The sequence below is a fragment of the Aspergillus nidulans genome, chromosome VI, assembly GCF_000011425.1.
Source record: "Aspergillus nidulans FGSC A4 chromosome VI".
Classification (NCBI taxonomy): domain Eukaryota; kingdom Fungi; phylum Ascomycota; class Eurotiomycetes; order Eurotiales; family Aspergillaceae; genus Aspergillus; species Aspergillus nidulans.
Window position 1 is genome coordinate 2,670,204 of NC_066262.1, and position 17,225 is coordinate 2,687,428.

Consider the following 17,225-nt stretch of genomic DNA (forward strand, 5'->3'; position numbering starts at 1 on the left):
TCCCAGCAAACTAGCAATTGAACGGGTATTAAGGAGCCGGAGTTGCCACTGTTTGAACGCTAGTGTGGTTTGCGCTGTTTGCAGCATTGGCAACCCCAAGATCTGCATCATGATCACAGGCGTGGCAAAACGTTTATGTTTGGTAGCTGCTGTGAGATTACCCAGAGGCTAAGATACAAGCATGATTTGCATGACCTATATCCAGCGTAGGTGTCCCTTGGCATTTGGGCTTCGAGGATAATTCTTTTTGAGTATCAAGAAACCGGAAATCTACGGAAATCAAGAAAACTGTAGTTTTCGTCTAGCTGGGCTGAACTGCACTTGCAGGACTCAACCCAATCAAAATCATGTATTAAAAAAACCCTAAGAAAACCGCAGTCGCAATCGCAATCGAAATCGAAATCCCAAGCTATCGTGTTCGTATCATATCCACAAAACCCAAAGATTAACAAAAAAAAGATGAATAAAACCCAAATAAAACCGGACCCAATCCTGTCCGTCAAAGCGAGAATCCATCCATGAACAGACTTTTGTCTATCATCGTCTATCTCTATCCCAAGCCAAACAAAGTCGAAGACGGGTTTTGTACAAATGCCTCCCGAAAATTCAGAAAGAACGAGTAATTAAACAAACTAAGGCTGGCTGTTGAATGTTTAATCAACGTACTTAGGCATCGTCTTGAGCACGCCATCGCGATCGATCAACTGCATCGCCGTGGTGATCTCCTGCAAGAAGCGCTTGTCACCGCGAAGATCATCACCGAAGAGGCTCTTGATGCTCAGGATCTCGTGGGGTTCCAGCCCTCCAGCTTTAGCCTTCGCCTGCAGCTCTTCGAGCATGGGGTCCTCGATGTCGAACTTGTTGCCAGCATCGTCAACACCGTGCAGGTAACGGAACCAGGCGGCGGCGACAAAGCACAGACGGCGGAAAGGTCCGGTCACCCAGATCGCCTCGGCGATGGACGGCATGATGAACTGAGGGATCTTGCCGGAGGCGTTGAGGCAGATGCGGGGGAGCTGGTCCTTGATAGTCGGGTTGGAGAAACGCTCAATCAGGGTGCGGCAGTACTCGTCGATGTCGACACCGGGGATCTCAGGGAGGAGAGGCTTGACTTCCTCCTGCATCATCTGCCAGAGAAACTTCTTGTACGTGTCATTCTGCAGAACTTCGTGGACGTACTGGAAGCCGGCGAGCTGGCCTGCGTATCCGATTGCCGAGTGCGACCCGTTCAGGAGACGGAGCTTGTGCTTTTCATACTCTTCGACCGCGCGCAGATCCTTGACGACTTTGACGCCAACCTTCTCGAAGGGAGGGCGGCCGTCGCAGAAGTGGTCTTCAATAACCCAGTCCATGAACGGCTCCGTGACGACGGGCCAGTCGTCCTGGATACCAAAGTCGTTGGCGAGCGCGGTGATGTCAGCGGGAGCAGTTTGCGGCGTGATACGGTCAACCATGGCGTTGGGAAAGTGGCCCTTCTTCGAGATCCACTCGGCGATTTCCGGGTTGCGCAGGCGGGCAAAAGACTCAAGCATATGGCGCGTGATCGCGCCGTTCTTCTGCATGTTGTCACAGGACATAACGGTGAACGGGTTGAGGCCCTGCTTGAAGCGGCGGGCGAGGGCGGCGTAGAGGAATCCAAAGGTAGTGCGCGGCGTCTTTTCGTTGGCAGGGTCGAGGTCAAACTGGATGTCCGGGTGCTCGCTTACGAGCTCGTGCGTGTTCTCATTGTAGTAGTAGCCGGATTCGGTGATAGTCAGGGAGACGATGTGTGTGTCCGGGTGGGCCATCTTGGCGACGACGGCCTCGCGGTCGTCAGGAGCAAAGAGGAACGAGTTGATCGAGCCGACCACGTTGGCGAAGCTGCCCTTGGCCGATCGCTCGATGACGGTGTAGAGGTGGTCTTGAGACCTGAGGATATCGCGCATCTTCTTGTCAAAGGGGGTCAGACCAACACCGGCGATCGCATAGTCAGTGACGCCGTGGTTCTGCATCAGCCGGTCGATATAGACGGCCAAATGGGCTCGGTGGAAGCCGCCGACGCCGATATGGACAATACCTTCCTTGACGGCGCCATTGCGAGGGTAGGTAGGGACCTTAATCTGGCCCTTGCCGGCGTTCAGGATCGCGGCGAGGTTCTTGCTGTTGAGCTTGAGGGGGGGCATTTTGCACAACACCACAACAGAACAATGGGAAGACTAGATTTTCAAGAGCAGAGCAAGTCCGGTCCGGTCAGGGGAGGGCAGGAGAAGAAAATAAAGGTCTGCCAGGTCGTCCCTGGAGCGCTGAGGGGGTGGCTCACCGCCGGTTTTGGCAGCTGATCACCGTGAAATGAAGACTCAACATGATTACATCACCGGTGGGGGGGGGCAAAAAAATTCAAAATACGTCCAAATAAGTCATTGTGAGATAATTATAAATGGAATTTGCTGGTCTTTGCGCAATAGAAGGATTTACGATAAGCGCTGCAACCTTGCGTCAGGCTCCGCCGCCAATCGCGCTCGAATTGGCTGGATTTGGTCGAGATACTCTGCTTGCTGGTCTGGTCGCGGCTCGAAGCTCGTGTGTTGCTGCGATGCCCCCAGGAGGTGAGCTGGCCAGTGCCGTGGAAGCCGTGGCGTGGGGGAGGCTGGGGCATTCCAGAAAAACCAAAATAGTGCCAAAAGTTCCAGTCTCAGTTAGTCCAAGTCTCAGTTTCAAAGTCCCAGTTCCGGGGGCCCGGCGAGCCCTTCGGTCTGCGCTGGTCGGCATCACGATCGGCCTCAATGCTGTCTATCCCGACCGGTCTGGCCCTGCATTATTCATTTTTATGTAATACAATTTATGCACCCGCACACACAATCTTTTTCACATTCCAGCCAGCGCGTCCAAATCTGGAATTTTTCCACCCTCCAATTCCATCCCCCCATTACCTGCCCTGACCTGATATCTGACCGCACCCGAGCCCCCAAGGTCAAACAGACGGCCCGATGCATGCGGCAGAGTTTGATGATGATCTGATCTCACCGAATGCAAGGGCAGCTGAAGCCACCCGTGCCTAGAACGAACTATTTACAGTCACTTGACCATGGCCGCTGCGCGTGACCCTGCCCCTTTCTGTTATCGGACGCGTCGCCCCTGGTACCTTTGTCAAAGATGCAAGCTGTCAAATTCTGTTGGAGGCATGGGAGCTTAAAAGGGGAAAAAGGAAAAAGCAATTTTCATCAGATGATCTTCCTCCCGTGTTGCCAAAAAAAGCAATGAGAACCCCGGATTGATTGCGAGACTTGGCACGCCGGTCGCGACAATCGCGGTGTCGTGGGCGAGGCCCACGGGGCAGAAGCGGCGCTGACCGACGATTTACAAATAATGGTTCTCTAATCTGTACACGATTTGAGTTGGCCAGTGGAACACCAACTGTACCGTCTTGCCGAAATCAGCGGTCGGTGTACGTCGTTATTATTGATATACAGTGCGGCCCCGCCAAGCCGATCCTCGTTTAGCCGATAATCTCGCTTAGCCGATATTTTTTTGTGGGATGAATTCCATCCTATATAATCATACCTCGCTTTACTATGTAACCCCGATCCCCGATATATCGAGAACCATATTGTCTATCTGAAATCTCATTCTTATTGGATACTTCATCAATATATGGCTCCACCAAAGAAACTTTCTGACGTCCAGCGGAAGGCTCTAAGAGATTGGGTTCATAGCCAGTCTCCTCGTCCAACACAGAAGGCCTGTATAGCATGGTTTCAATCTCGCTATAATCACCGCTTGAGCCAGTCTACTGTCTCTGATATCCTCAGTCAACAATATCAATACCTTGACTCTGAATGCAATCCATCCTCAGCAACCCGCAAGGGCATTGGTTAGTGGCAAGACCTTGAAGCTATCCTTTATGAATGGCATTATATACTTGATTGCAAAGGGGCATATATCACTGGCGATATCCTTATTGAAAAAGCACGTCAAATCTGGAGTTCTCTGCCTCAATATCGTGATCAGCCCCTACCTGCATTTAGTAGTGGTTGGCTACATTGATTCAAAACACGCTATAATATCAAGCAGCGGACATACCACGGGGAAGCTGGCTCAGTACAAGAAGAGGCTGAGAAAGAGATGAAGGCAATACATATGTTTGCTGGCAAATATAATGAGGAGGATATTTATAATATGGATGAAACTGGGCTTTTCTGGCGTATGCCGCCTTTACAGAGTCTATCTTCCATTAATAGGCCAGGAATCAGGAAGGATAAGAGTCGGATATCTATAATATGCTGTGTTAATGCCTCCGGATCTGATTGATTACTACTCTGGGTAATTGGAAATGCACGTATGCCACGAGCTCTTCGCAATATCAATATCTCAGCAATTGGGATTCGGTGGCAATGGAACAAAAAAGCCTGGATGAACCAAATTATCATGCGAGAATGGCTCCTGGACTTCTATCAACATATTGGCCAGCGATCAGTCCTTCTTGCAATGGACAACCTCCCTGCACATCTTTCTGGCCTAGAGCTGGCACCACCACCTCCCAATGTACGCATCTGCTGGCTCCCAAAGAATTCAACAAGCCGGTTCCAACCTCTTGATCAGGGGATTATCCAGAACCTGAAGATCTATTATCGGAAACAGTGGTTAAGATATATGCTTTCTTACTATGAAAGGAACCTGGATCCGCTGCAATCTGTAACAATTCTAGATTGCATACGATGGCTTGTACGGGCCTGGCATCATGATGTCCAAAGCTCAACTATCCTAGCCTGCTTTTATAAGAGCACGCTAGTCCAGGATCCTATAGAGCTTCCAGTTGAAGCACCTGATCTAAGGCCACTTTATACGCAGGTACAGCAATCTGGTAGGCTATCAGACTGCATGGATATCTCCTTCTTTCTCAACCCTGCAGAAGAGTCTCCAGAGCCAATTAGCTCTGGGAATGAGATATCCTCAGATGCATTACTTGAGCAACTAATTGCTGAGGCTTCTGGAAATGCAGATATATATCCTAATGATCTGGATGATGATTTAGGCGAGCCAGCCCCTCTTCCAAAGCCTCAGGATGCTCTTGATGCTGTACGACTTCTAATCTCTTATATGGAGGGTCAGGATACGTCCAAAACACCTATTCTTAGATCTCTTGAGCGGTTAGAGCGAGATATAGAGGGTGAAATTATCACGGCGAAGGCTCAGGGTACCTTAGATAGTTGGCTTAGTAATGCTAGATAATGACAAAAACTTCATCTTGGCGATAACCTCGTTTAGGCGATATTTTTTGCTGGGATGACTTGTATCGACTAAACGGGGCCGCACTGTATATTTCAAGCGGGCAGTCATCTGAATACACTTGTAAACTTAGTGACTTCTCTAATTTCGTGGACACTCCTATTATGGGCCACGGGAGTACTAGAGCGACCCTGCGCCATATAGTGGGAAAAACCGTGCAATAGATCGACTCTAGCCGTTTCGACAGACATACTAGTACTTCAGCTTGCATTCTAGTGCTTTGAAACAGGGTTACTGAATTCTGCAGGCTCGCAGCTGACAAATTATGGTGCTATTGGTGTCAGGCAGTTGGTGTCAGCCAGCCGGTGCCCTAGATTATCACGCTCAGGTCTGCAGAAAAGGGGAGTTCACGAAGAACAGAATCTGGATGCCCAAGGCAACTTTAAGCTTTTAAGCGGCTGCGATGAGCGCTTTCCATTCGTGGACTGTTTGGGCTCCGAAATATATATGTTGCCAAGGTTACTGCCGATGCAAGGGTCTCAAGCTTATTCTTCACAGGGCTGGCGGGTGTAACGTGGTTGCGTTGCGGCTTAAAATATCGTTCGGTAGTTCGGATATAGGGAAAATAGGGAATGAGTCAGAAGTCAGTTTCATGAACGTCGTTCTGCACTGTCTCGAGTATCTACTGAAGGGGCCGAAGCACCGAAGTATGCAAGTATGGTTACAGCGAGTGGATGGCGGATAGTACATACGAAACACCAAGCGTGGCCAGTGGCCTGTGGCCACTGTGCCTCCCGGCCATGTCGGCTCGGATTCGGAATCAGGAAGCGGCCCAGACGCCATCTCCCCGCGGAAAAGCCTCAAAGCTTAAGGTGCCCGAGGAGAACCGTTGTCGGTTGAGTCGCTTCTACCCGACAGTACCATGATAATCGTTATGAAAAATGCCTCCGGGACAACCGGGCACAGTACGTAAGATTTACCCCACATAGCCAAACATCCCAGGATCGCCAACCTTAAAAGCCAGAACCCTAACTCGAAGAAGAAACTTGACGAGCACGAGCGGCGCAGAGTCGACCGAAAACTCAGGCCAATGCGGAGTACAGACCTCCAGCAGAGTTGGCACTTGTTTGTTACTCCGCGCAATGTTTGCAACTGAGGAAACTCCACCGGGAATGTTAAAATAAACACGTCTTCGTGCAAAGGGAGGGTTACCACGAGATAGGAAAGTCAGACGGCAATGTTGCAGGATGCGAGGGCAGTCAACCCACCGTGCATCAAGATGTAGCTAGGATTGGGTGCCAACGCAGCCCGATGGAGAATTCTGCATAAGCAACTTATCCGGACGTGTCTTCCTGCAGAATTGCGTTATTTCCCCGTGGTATTCTCAATCTTTGAAATCGGAACGGTCCGCAGCTTGATGGAGTGCTGGTAAATAAAAGGGTAAGAGGCAGCTGGAATTAAGAGGCCAAGGAGAAGACTAGGGCGTTCCCAGATGACAAGTCGGATCTCCGCTGTAAAACTAAATGCCTCGCACTCGAGGTAAAAGAGTATATGGTATTCGACCGCTCAATAGGCCACGAGAATGCGATCGATGGTCCGAGGCGATTATTGGCATTGCGCCGAAACGCTAAGTATGGCTTGTGAGAGAGATTCAAGCGCGAATAAAAAATAAAATAAAAAAATATATTAGCATCCAGCAAGGAAACAAAGAACTGAGTTTCCAACTATGAGCAGTTTGAGATCCAGATAACAACGACCCATATCTGGAGAGCGGCGCCGAATAATAGACGAGAAGCGAAGAGCCGACAGCAAGAACTGCGTTAGGATAGGGCAGTCTGCACAATATCAATGCACATGCCGCGCGCTGAGCAAAGGAAAGGGCTAAAATATACCCCAACCTTTTTGTGTCTCAGGAACTTTCGATCTGAGTGTAGAGCTAGACGCTGGAGAGTTTGATGTAAGGAGCAAATTCGCATGCGGCTCATTCCCCGGACCATTCTGGTTCTTTTGCTATAATCGACAGTGAGCCAAATTGATGTTGGCGACATATCATTCGCTATGTTCACCCAAACGTCTGCCACCTTTAAACGTCCCAATGAAGGAGTGCTCATTCTGGATATGCCACAAAAATGAGAAGATGCTCCCAAGTTCGTCGGCAGCAGAGCGAGTCACGGCAAAGGAGATCGCGTTGAATGAGGACGACCGGGGTTTCTGAAAGGCAATAACTTGAACACTCACCTTCCGAGCGTCAGCTGCCCTTGTTGGACCGCTTGGAAATCTCATAGATGCCAGTTTTACAGACCGGACCTCGGTTGCTCAACATGAGTAGTGTCCCCTAGTTGTTCTTCGCGCCGCCGCTTGGCCCGGTAATAAAGTTGGCAGGATACGGTACAGGGCATTGAGCGCAATGGATCTGGGTCTCTAGGAATTCTGGGCACTACCAACACGAACATGAGATGAAGAAGACGGTAAGAAGGTCCAGAGAGGTCGGAATCAAATAAGGAGCAACCGGGCCGATGAGGCGTGGACTGGCACTAGTTGCCATTAGCTGGGTATATGCTGACCCTTCTCCATCTCCAGTTTCTGTTTCGATTGCTGGAGGGGGCACCATTCATATTAATCAAGGACTGATCGAGGTTGATCGAGATTGATTCGTTCCATGGCCAGGCCGACCCAGTGTTTCGGGTCAGGCCTGGCCAGGGCGGACGATCAAAACTGAGGGGTCGGGATCAAGGGATAGGGTCCGATCCAGTAATGGTCCCCTCGTGAGGGTAATTTGGGCGATGGAGATGGCGAATCAGAAAAATGGAGTTGTAGCCAGCAGCTGGCACGATCTGAGCGAGCAATCCCCAGACTAGACACGCGACAGTCAAACCGCTCGGGCTGCCGACGACGAAGCAGTGAGGTCGTATATTAGTGACAAACAGGAAACGGAAAGGATCGCAATCTCCGTCCTGATTTAATTGAGGCCAACTCTAACTCATTAATTCATTACCGACTGGACTCCTTACAGTCTAGTCAGCCCAAGGTGAAGGAGCTAGTCCCAATAGGTTTCGGAGGACCGGCCGTGAGAGCAAGAACGGTGACTCGTGGGCGAGCGAAACAGCTGCCCAGGCAAGCCAAAGTCTCGCTTAGACTGCTCTAGACCACCTATCAGTTGCTAGTGATTCAGACCGGCCAGCGGGTGGCTGACTTAAACAGCTGTCAACATGGACATGCCAGTCTCACCCTCGTGCTCAACATATGACCGCCGGATCTCGAGCCGACATTCCTAGCACCAACAGACAGCTGAGGCAGCCGATACAGCTCGAAGCTTGTGTTTGAGGAGATCGGCTACTAGAGTGGCTTTCCCGAGGGTTCGTTCGGGTCAGCAGCACCAGGTCCTACTGCACTCGGCTTCTGGCGCGACTTCGCCATCAATCCCTTGCGTTGAGCCAGGCGGTCCTCTGAGTCGACTGATCACGATATCGAAGGGCCCCGACTTCTACTGGCGGGTATTGTCGAGTTGGGACGGGCAGCTCCGGGCTAGGGCTGAGAGCAACCTCCACCCAGGAGTGACAGGACCATCGCGTGGGAGACCCAGAGACCCCGACTCCCCGGGCGAGCCTGATCGAGCCCCAGACTCGGCAAGAACCGAGCCCACTAACCCCAAAGGCAACGGGCTGGGGATAGCGACTAAGCCTAAAAGAAAACGGGCTAGGCGAGCAGGCGCCCCCTGGCCAAGATCAATACGCCTGTAATGGAACGGAAAAAATCCCTCCAAGGACAATTTCGCCGCCGCCATTTGCTCCGTTACCTTACGACCCGTCATGCGCGTAACCGATGCGCCGTCCTTATTTGCTAGCGCGGCGAGTCTGGGGGCCAACCCCCGCAAGCCCGTCCACTCTCGTCGTGCAGGCCTGCATGGTGCGGCCACACCAAGCTCCTTGGAGCGTTTTGAGAACAGAATTGCACGGGCTGCAGCAAGGTTCATCGACCGTGAACACCAGGGTGTGCCATATAAGAAGGAGATCTCCCCGTGTGTCACCCTGTCCGGCGGCCCATCCCTCACGCCAACGACTATCCACATCTGACCACGAGCACGACCATCGTTCCAATGGGTGAGATCAACGAAGAGAAGCATGATATCTCGGTCACCGAGGGGGCTAAGGTGGCCACGATGCATGGCATGACTGCGGAGAAGCCGGGGGCCACCACCAAGTCTGTCTTCAATGTGAGCACAGCGACAGGTTCTATAGCTGGCGACGGCTGACCTTTCCAGGCCGAGCTGTTCGCTGCCATCAATGAGACCAAGATCGAGAGATGGAGCAAGACCAGTATCCACCTATATTGTACGTGTCCCAGAGCTCGACCTCGGCTGAACACCACTGACAGGCGCAGTCTGTATATTCGTCTCCTTCTGCTGTGCCTGCGCCAATGGCTATGACGGTAAGCTTCTGCCATTAGTACGGACTGCATGGGCACTGACAATATAGGCTCGCTCATGGGCGCCGTCTTCGCCATGGACCACTACCAGGCCACCTTCAACACCGGCATGACCGGCCAGAAGGTCTCTGTCGTCACCTCGCTCTACACAGTGTACGCTCCCGTCAGAAGGCCATGTCTTTTCAAATCCAGCACAGCTAACGAATTAGTGGCTCAATGGTTGCAACTCCCTTTTCAGCTGTTATTTCCGACAATTTCGGCCGTCGCAAGTGCATGTTCGTAGGCGGATGGGTGATTATCATTGGATCTATCGTCATCGCAACGGCAAGCACCCTCGCTCATTTCATCGTCGGTCGTTTCATTCTCGGTTTCGGCATCCAGATTATGGTCGTGTCCGCCCCGGCCTACGCGGCAGAGATTTCGCCCCCTCACTGGCGCGGTCGTGCAGTCGGTAAGTCGCAAAACTTTGGTTACAAGGATCCCATACTCATCTGTCCTATTCAGGCTTGTATAACTGCGGCTGGTTCGGTGGCTCTATCCCCGCCGCGTGCGTGACCTACGGATGCAACTACATTGACAGCAACTGGTCATGGCGCGTGCCTTTCTTGTTGCAGTGCTTCGCCTCAGTTATCGTCATCATCTCCGTCTGGTTCATCCCTGAGTCCCCCCGTTGGCTCATCGCCCACGGCAAGGAGGAAGAGGCGATCGCCATCCTGGCCAAATACCACGGCAATGGCGACCCCAACGCTCGACTAGTGCGTCTAGAGGCTGATGAGATGCGTGAAGGTATTCGCCAGGACGGTATCGACAAGAGATGGTGGGATTGTACGTACTTTGGCCCTATCTTCTCGATTCCTAGCTGACCGAGCAAGACCGTCCCTTCCTCCTTTCCCACAACGGCCGCTGGCGATTTGCCCAGGTCATCATGATCTCCATCTTCGGTCAATGGTCCGGTAACGGTCTCGGATACTTCAACCCGGCCATCTACGAGGCCCTCGGCTACACCTCCAGCTCCATGCAGCTCTTGCTCAACCTCGTCAACTCGATCGTGGGTGCAATCGGTGCTTTGACAGCTGTGTACTATTGCGACAGGATGCCCAGACGAACTGTGCTTGTATGGGGAACACTCGGTGCGCACTCCCTAGCTTGACTCTGTCCATAGCCATCGAAAGCTAACCAAAGGTATCTCCAGGCTGCGCCATTTGCATGGCCGTCAACGCTGGCGTTTCCCAGCCTCTGATCCCGCAGCGTAACGCAGGCGAAACCCTCGACCCGACCTTCGGCCGAACCGCGCTCGCCTTCTACTACCTCTTCCAGGTTGTCTTCTCCTTCACCTACACTCCTCTCCAGGGTGTTGTCCCTGCCGAAGCCCTGGAGACTACCACGCGCGCCAAGGGTCTCGCTCTGTCGGGATTCCTGGTCAGCGGAACAAGCTTCATTTCACAATATGCGTCGCCGATCGCGCTGGGCAATATCTCGACCAATTACTTCTGGATTTTTGTAGGCTGGGATGTTGTGGAAACAGCTTGCTGGTACCTCTTTGGGTACGTAGCTTCATATTTCAGGCTCAATAAATGTGGAAGTGAAAGGTTGCTGATCTAAAAATCGTGCAGTGTCGAGGCCCAGGGCCGTACCCTCGAAGAACTCGAGTACATTTACAACCAGCCCTACCCAGTCAAGGCGTCCAAGAAGCGCGACCGCGTTGTTGTCCAGCAGGACGGCCACGTTACCGAGAAGATCTCAGCGGATGAGGCTTAGATCCTCGTTTTTGCCTTGGTTCCTTGAGCAAAGAACTTGGCTTTCCTCGCTTGGCATTCGGTTGAAATTTTAGTGTTCGATTCGAGTTTCTGCGGGTGATCCTCTCCGTTGGGATTTCTTGTTCGCTCGATGCTTCGAGGATGGGGAATGGTAGGGAGGGGATTCGTGCCGTGCATCTTCTTACGAGCTCTGCACCATCAAAGCTAGCTATGAGATAATAATATGTTTAATGGCATGGTTGACGGCACCACTGGGACTACATGCAGGTACAATCACTAGCCCGATCTATAACTAGTTCGATTTGAGACGGGCTCTTTTATCTGTTGTAGCCAAAGCAAGGGCTCGGTAGAGGTAGCAGGGACCCAAGCCATCAACACCTCGTAGCTCGTATGGGCAGCCCTGACCCCCGCCGTATTGCAAAAAATCACTGTATTTCCTTTTCTGTAGATGTGCTTGGTCTATTTAATGAGCTTGAATTGCTTTTGTTTTTTTTTTTTCTCCTTTGTTCATAGATTGACACAATTGAGCCCTCGAGACTGCCCTTAAACATTCATTGACTTTGAGGCCATGAAGCTATGAATCCTTCATCACTTGAAGACTACGCGTTCCTGATCATACTAGATGCCCATCCACGTAGTGACATTTCTTCTTGTTCTGTGTCGGTTTGCGGATAAATCAACCCCAAACCTAAGAGAATTTCAGCCCTTCCTGTTTAAGCGCCCAAACCCCTGCATTGAATGCATGAATCCACAAAGTCTAGATCAAAGCACCAGTATCAAGGGTATTGGAGCTCACTGCTTGTTCTTGCACAGACCGAATAATGGCTTCCAGGTCACATCACAGCATTCTTTCCGATCTTGAAAGCGCCATGCCCGTGCTAGCAGCTTAGTTTCAGTGACTGTCATGTTAATTGTCATGATTTTAACACCATTTATGTCCTCTATTATATGCTCCTTAGGTTGCTTCACCTAGATAGATATTCTTTTTATAGTAATATATCTCTCAGGTGTATCTTGTAGCCATAAGATACGACTAGTAAGGCTCTCTAGTAAGGCTCTTCTATCTATTATTCTAAGACCTTACTCTTGACTCCAGCACTCATGATAAGCCTTTATTTTAGGTTAACAAGAAGGAAATAAACTGAGTTGTAGGTCAAATCGCAGTCTCACACAGATAAAGGCTTAACCCATCCCGCCTCGGTAGTGCATCTATCGATCCCCCGTTAGGGGCCGCGCTGCGCCTTGCAGTCAAGGATCCATATCACGAACACAAGAAGCATTCGCTGAGGCTGATTTAGTTGGCTGCCGGGTTATGAGTGCCAGGTTACCTCTAAAATCTCACTCCATCAACCAATTCAGGATAGGCATATTCCTAGCGCTGACGAGCAACTCACGTGCATGATTGAAGTCCAATCAGGCTACTTTATTGATGTCGCGCTTCAGCCAAGGAACCCAATCCCTACCCCCAAAACAATTGACAGGAAGATTATAAGGGCTAGCATTGTGCAGACCATGATCTAGTAACGATACGAGTGGGACCGTGCGCGCTCACTCAGCATCCTGCGTCTGCTATATAACGCGTTTGCCGGCCATGATTACGGGGCGGTTGAGCTGATTGACCGGGCCGTTGGTCACGGACAGTATTTTTGGTACTTTCCGATATGTGGTCGACAGTCAGGATGGCGAGTTGCTACAGCATGAGATGACCACAGGGACAGCGGTCCGATTCCACGCCCCCAGATCCTGGTCTGCGACAATTGCCGCGTCAAAAAGGCGAGTCTCCTTCGCGTTTTCTCTTGGTACCTGCGAATGACCGAAACTCCTAGCTAGACGCTGTAGACCGGACTTGTATGGTAGACGTTGCTATAAATTGCCGCAGTCGGCCTGCGGATGAACATAAGTCTCCTGGTAGACTGCGCTTTGGGTTCGGGACAGCTAAGTGTTCGGGGACTATCCCCTTTCAGCAAACAAAGGACTATATTACAAGTGATAATTTCCCCTCTCAATGTTCTGAACTCTATTCCACTTGTTGACTTTACAAGAATCGTCACTCCCCATATCGCTGTTGTCAAGGCAGCTTCAGCTTCATCATACGTATCATGGCTGGCGTCTTGTTCTCCCCGGAGAAGGACATCCCCAACCTCTCAGGCAAGGTCATCCTAATCACTGGAGGTCTGTCCTTATTTACCATACCCGGAGGGCTTCATACCTTATTGGTGTTATTGACGACGCCTAGGAACGGCCGGTCTCGGAGCAGCAGCGGCCATCCATCTCGCCAAGCACTCTCCTTCGCATATTTACATCAGCGGCCGCAATGCGAAGAGTGCCGACGCCGTGATCCAGCAGACACAGAAATCAGGAACCAAGGTATCGTTTCTGGCGTGTGATCTGGCCTCCCTTGACTCGATTAAGAAGGCGGCCGACACCATCCTGGCCCAGGAATCCCGCCTCGATCTGCTCATGTGCAATGCCGGTATCATGGCGGTGCCGCCGGGCAAGACCAGCGACGGCTACGAGGTCCAATTCGGAACGAACCATCTCGGCCACGCTTTGTTGATCCAGAAGTGTCTGCCGCTCCTGCAGCAGACGGCCGCACTCCCCGGAGCCGATGTGCGCGTCGTCATCCTTACCTCGCTGGGGTTCCGCATGCACCCGAGTGCAGGGATTGTCTTCTCAGACCTGAAGAGTGAGCAGAACTTCCCTGCGTTTGGAAGCTGGATCCGCTACGGCCAGAGCAAGTTGGCCAATATCCTGTATGCGCGCGAGCTGGCCCGTCGCTATCCGTCTATCACTTCCGTGTCCGTCCATCCCGGCGTCGTTGGTACGGGTTTAGTGGAGAATCTAGGCTGGGCGAAACGCACGTTTGTCTATGTGACGAACCTGTGGAAGCTGATGAAACCGGAGGAGGGTGCGTACAACCAGCTGTAAGCTTCTACCACGCCCAAGGGAAACTTGAAGAACGGGCAGCTCTACGAGCCGGTTGGGATCCTGTCGTCCAAGTTGGATAAGGTCTCGAAAGACGACTCGTTGGCGAAGCAGTTGTGGGAGTGGACCGACAAGGCGTTGACAGACTACGTCCATTAGTGTAGTTGTATTCTGCAGACGAAGGAGTGACTGCAGTTGAGTAGGCGCATATCTTCCTTGAACCAAGGGGAGGTGATTTACGGCTGGATCTGCCAGGGATCCTATGAGACATTGCTGGGAAGACTTGAGGGTCACGAGGTGGATTACTAGGGATATTGAAATGTGTTTCGTGGGAACGTTAATGCGGAAAATTTCTTCTATACAAAAATGATTTCACTGGCGTGGTTTCTGGTGACCGTGGATAATATAAACTTGAACCAGATCCGTTCCTCTCTTTGAGGTCCTAGTTCCATCGAAATATAAGCCGACATCATATTCTGGATTTCCTACATCTCCATCTCAACTTCCGGCCAGTCTTCCCACCCATCCTCCCACATCTCTGCCAACTTTTCCGCTTTCTCACTCATTGACAGTTTCTTACTCCTCATAACCTTCTCCCACCTTGCCATATCCTTGTCATCAAGCAGACACCCATTAAGCAGCTTCGTTACAGCGTCCACGTCCAGCCCCTCGCCGATAAACACAAGCTCCTGTCTCCTATCGCCCCATTCACCCTGGAAATCCCGCTCAATAGAACCTCTTACATCTTTATCCTCTGGCCATGCCTTGTCAGGGACCTCTGCGAACCATGGTCCTCCGCAGCCAACTGTCAACATGGAGCCGGCCTGGCTCCATTCACCAAAGTGGCTGGGTCGAGTAGCAAGCCAGAAGAAGCCTTTTGAGCGGAGGATGGGGCCGAAGGGACTTTTGCGCTTGTTGGCGAGGATCAGGGATTGATCGGGCTGGGAGAAGTCAGTGATTTCAGTATCGCTGTCTTCCTCTCCTGATTCTGAGGTGTTAGCGTTGGAATACTCATCCTCCTCATCCTTCTCATCCTCCTCGTCTTCTCCATCTTCTTCGTTATCGCCATGGTCATGACTGTTTAGGGATTGAAGGAGGATGAATTTGTCGTGGATGAGAGAGAACAGTCGACGTGGATGAAATGGCCGTCTAGCCATGTAGACGAAGTTATTGATCCCATACCTGCAGTCAATAATCAGCAACCATTCACTCACTCTCCCAAACTAAAAATGTGGGCAACATACTCCAAGGTCTCCGGCCTAGGCGCAACCCTTTTCCCAACTCCAGTCGTAAGGACACTCATCTCATGCAAACTCCTCAACCATCCCGCCCCGCTCGCAGCCTTGAGGAAATCAAATCTGCCCGTCCCAATAATCTCTTTCACATCAACACGACTATAGCTCGTCTCGATAAGCTTCGCATCCGGATTCAGCATTCCAATTAACCGCCTGATCTTGTTCTTTGTCTGCTCGTCCACAGTCTCGATCTTGTTCATGATCAGCACGTCAGCGAACTCGATTTGGTCGACCATAAGATCGGAAATCGTGCGTTCATCTTCAGGGATGATTGCGTTGGACCCGTATCGGTCACTTAGGAACTCGGCTGTATCGAAGTTGGAGAGGAGATTGAAGGTGTCGATCACGGTGACGGTTGTGTCGAGGCGGGCGAGGGTGTGCAGGCCACCGATTCTGGCTCTATCGTTATCCAGCTTATTAGCATGGCCTCATGATCGCGCTGCGAGTGGAGCTCAGGGTGGATAAACGCACATCTCTTCCAAAACTTTCCTATCGTCTTCGTCCAATCCACTCGCGCCGCTATTACCCTCACCCTCAACATCTTGGGCCCCTTCAACTTCCAGCATAGCAGCACTAAACTCCGCCGTAAAAGTCTCAGCTACCTGCATCGGCTCGCTAATACCCGTACTCTCGATGACAACGTAATCAACTTCTTTCTGTTTGGTAAGCCGTGCCAGCTCGGCGAGCAAGTCCCCGCGTAATGTACAGCATATACACCCGTTCTGCAGCTGAATGAGCTTTTCTTTCGTTTGGGAGACTTTATGGTGCGTTATCAGGGCTGCATCAATGTTGAGACTGAATAGGTTGCTTATCAGCTGGCTGTCTTGGAGGGTCGGGTAGAGTGAATAAACGAAGGCGTGGGACTTACGAGCTCATGTCGTTAACAATCACTGCAATGCGTAGACCGTGGGAGGGGGATTTCAATATATGTTCAAGGAGGGTTGTCTTGCCGCTTCCCTGGTAGATTGTGGTGTCAGTCTTTGTACTGCCCGGCGTTTCTCACGGATTGGGTGCGATAGGCTGGGAGGATGTAGACTGGCGTACCAGGAACCCCGAGAGCAGGGTGACGGGGAGTTGGCGTGTTTCTCCGTCTTTGGCTATCATGACCGCTTTTCTATGGATCCTGTATACTGAATGGTTACTGACAGACCGATAGGTTGGGTAATCAGCTACTAATTTCGATAGAATCTGTGCGGTCCTTGTCTTAAATACAGCTACCTTCTGCGCACCGCAAACCCTAGTATTCCCCCAAGGTATCTCGCACGCCCTAAAATCACTTCATTTCCTAAAAAAAGAGCCCCGGATGTAAACGGTTGCAAGTTTAGAATGACATTTCCTACACGGTGATTCGTCCGTTGGGTCTCCAAGGTACTTGGACCCGGCTTCGCAAGGTCCCCGTTTAGGGTTTGGGATAACAACCACATTTATCTGTACCCTTATTTGGTGGCAATAGATAATTAAGGAGCATCTGAATATTGGAAGGGTAGACCGTAGGTAGGTTGCAGGATTGCGTTATAAGGAAACTGGGCTTTGGGATGCATAAGGCAGGCTTACCCTAACTCCGTGACCTTAGGCACAACCCGTCCACTACCACTCACAAGCCAAATCGTTCGATTTC

General features: G+C 51.2%; 5 protein-coding genes across 5 annotated transcripts, besides 1 other annotated feature; 3 read left to right on the forward strand and 2 right to left on the reverse strand.

Annotated features, from left to right (window-relative positions):
• Positions 1–17,225: part of a sequence feature (contig 1.50 1543..47652(-1)) that runs on past both edges of the window.
• ANIA_02815 (mannitol dehydrogenase family protein) lies at positions 299–2,182 on the reverse strand. The gene has a single exon (XM_050612632.1). It carries the CDS (start codon positions 2,160–2,162, stop codon positions 654–656), a length of 1,509 nt encoding a protein of 502 aa, XP_050468533.1. The 5' UTR covers positions 2,163–2,182; the 3' UTR covers positions 299–653.
• Positions 6,147–6,849, forward strand: ANIA_11368 (uncharacterized protein; the record flags this gene model as incomplete). Its single annotated transcript, XM_050612633.1, has 2 exons — positions 6,147–6,174; positions 6,779–6,849. 2 exons carry the CDS (start codon positions 6,147–6,149, stop codon positions 6,847–6,849), a joined length of 99 nt encoding a protein of 32 aa, XP_050468534.1.
• On the forward strand, positions 9,302–11,388 carry ANIA_02814 (putative MFS lactose permease; the record flags this gene model as incomplete). Its single annotated transcript, XM_655326.1, has 9 exons — positions 9,302–9,418; positions 9,467–9,536; positions 9,580–9,633; positions 9,681–9,783; positions 9,840–10,081; positions 10,135–10,455; positions 10,503–10,760; positions 10,823–11,174; positions 11,244–11,388. The coding sequence occupies 9 exons, from the start codon at positions 9,302–9,304 to the stop codon at positions 11,386–11,388; spliced, it is 1,662 nt and encodes a 553-aa protein (XP_660418.1).
• On the forward strand, positions 13,487–14,395 carry ANIA_02813 (oxidoreductase, short-chain dehydrogenase/reductase family; the record flags this gene model as incomplete). Its single annotated transcript, XM_655325.1, has 3 exons — positions 13,487–13,559; positions 13,624–14,295; positions 14,334–14,395. 3 exons carry the CDS (start codon positions 13,487–13,489, stop codon positions 14,393–14,395), a joined length of 807 nt encoding a protein of 268 aa, XP_660417.1.
• On the reverse strand, positions 14,798–16,711 carry ANIA_10344 (CobW domain protein; the record flags this gene model as incomplete). Its single annotated transcript, XM_050612634.1, has 6 exons — positions 14,798–15,357; positions 15,391–15,494; positions 15,557–16,006; positions 16,079–16,402; positions 16,476–16,564; positions 16,652–16,711. 6 exons carry the CDS (start codon positions 16,709–16,711, stop codon positions 14,798–14,800), a joined length of 1,587 nt encoding a protein of 528 aa, XP_050468535.1.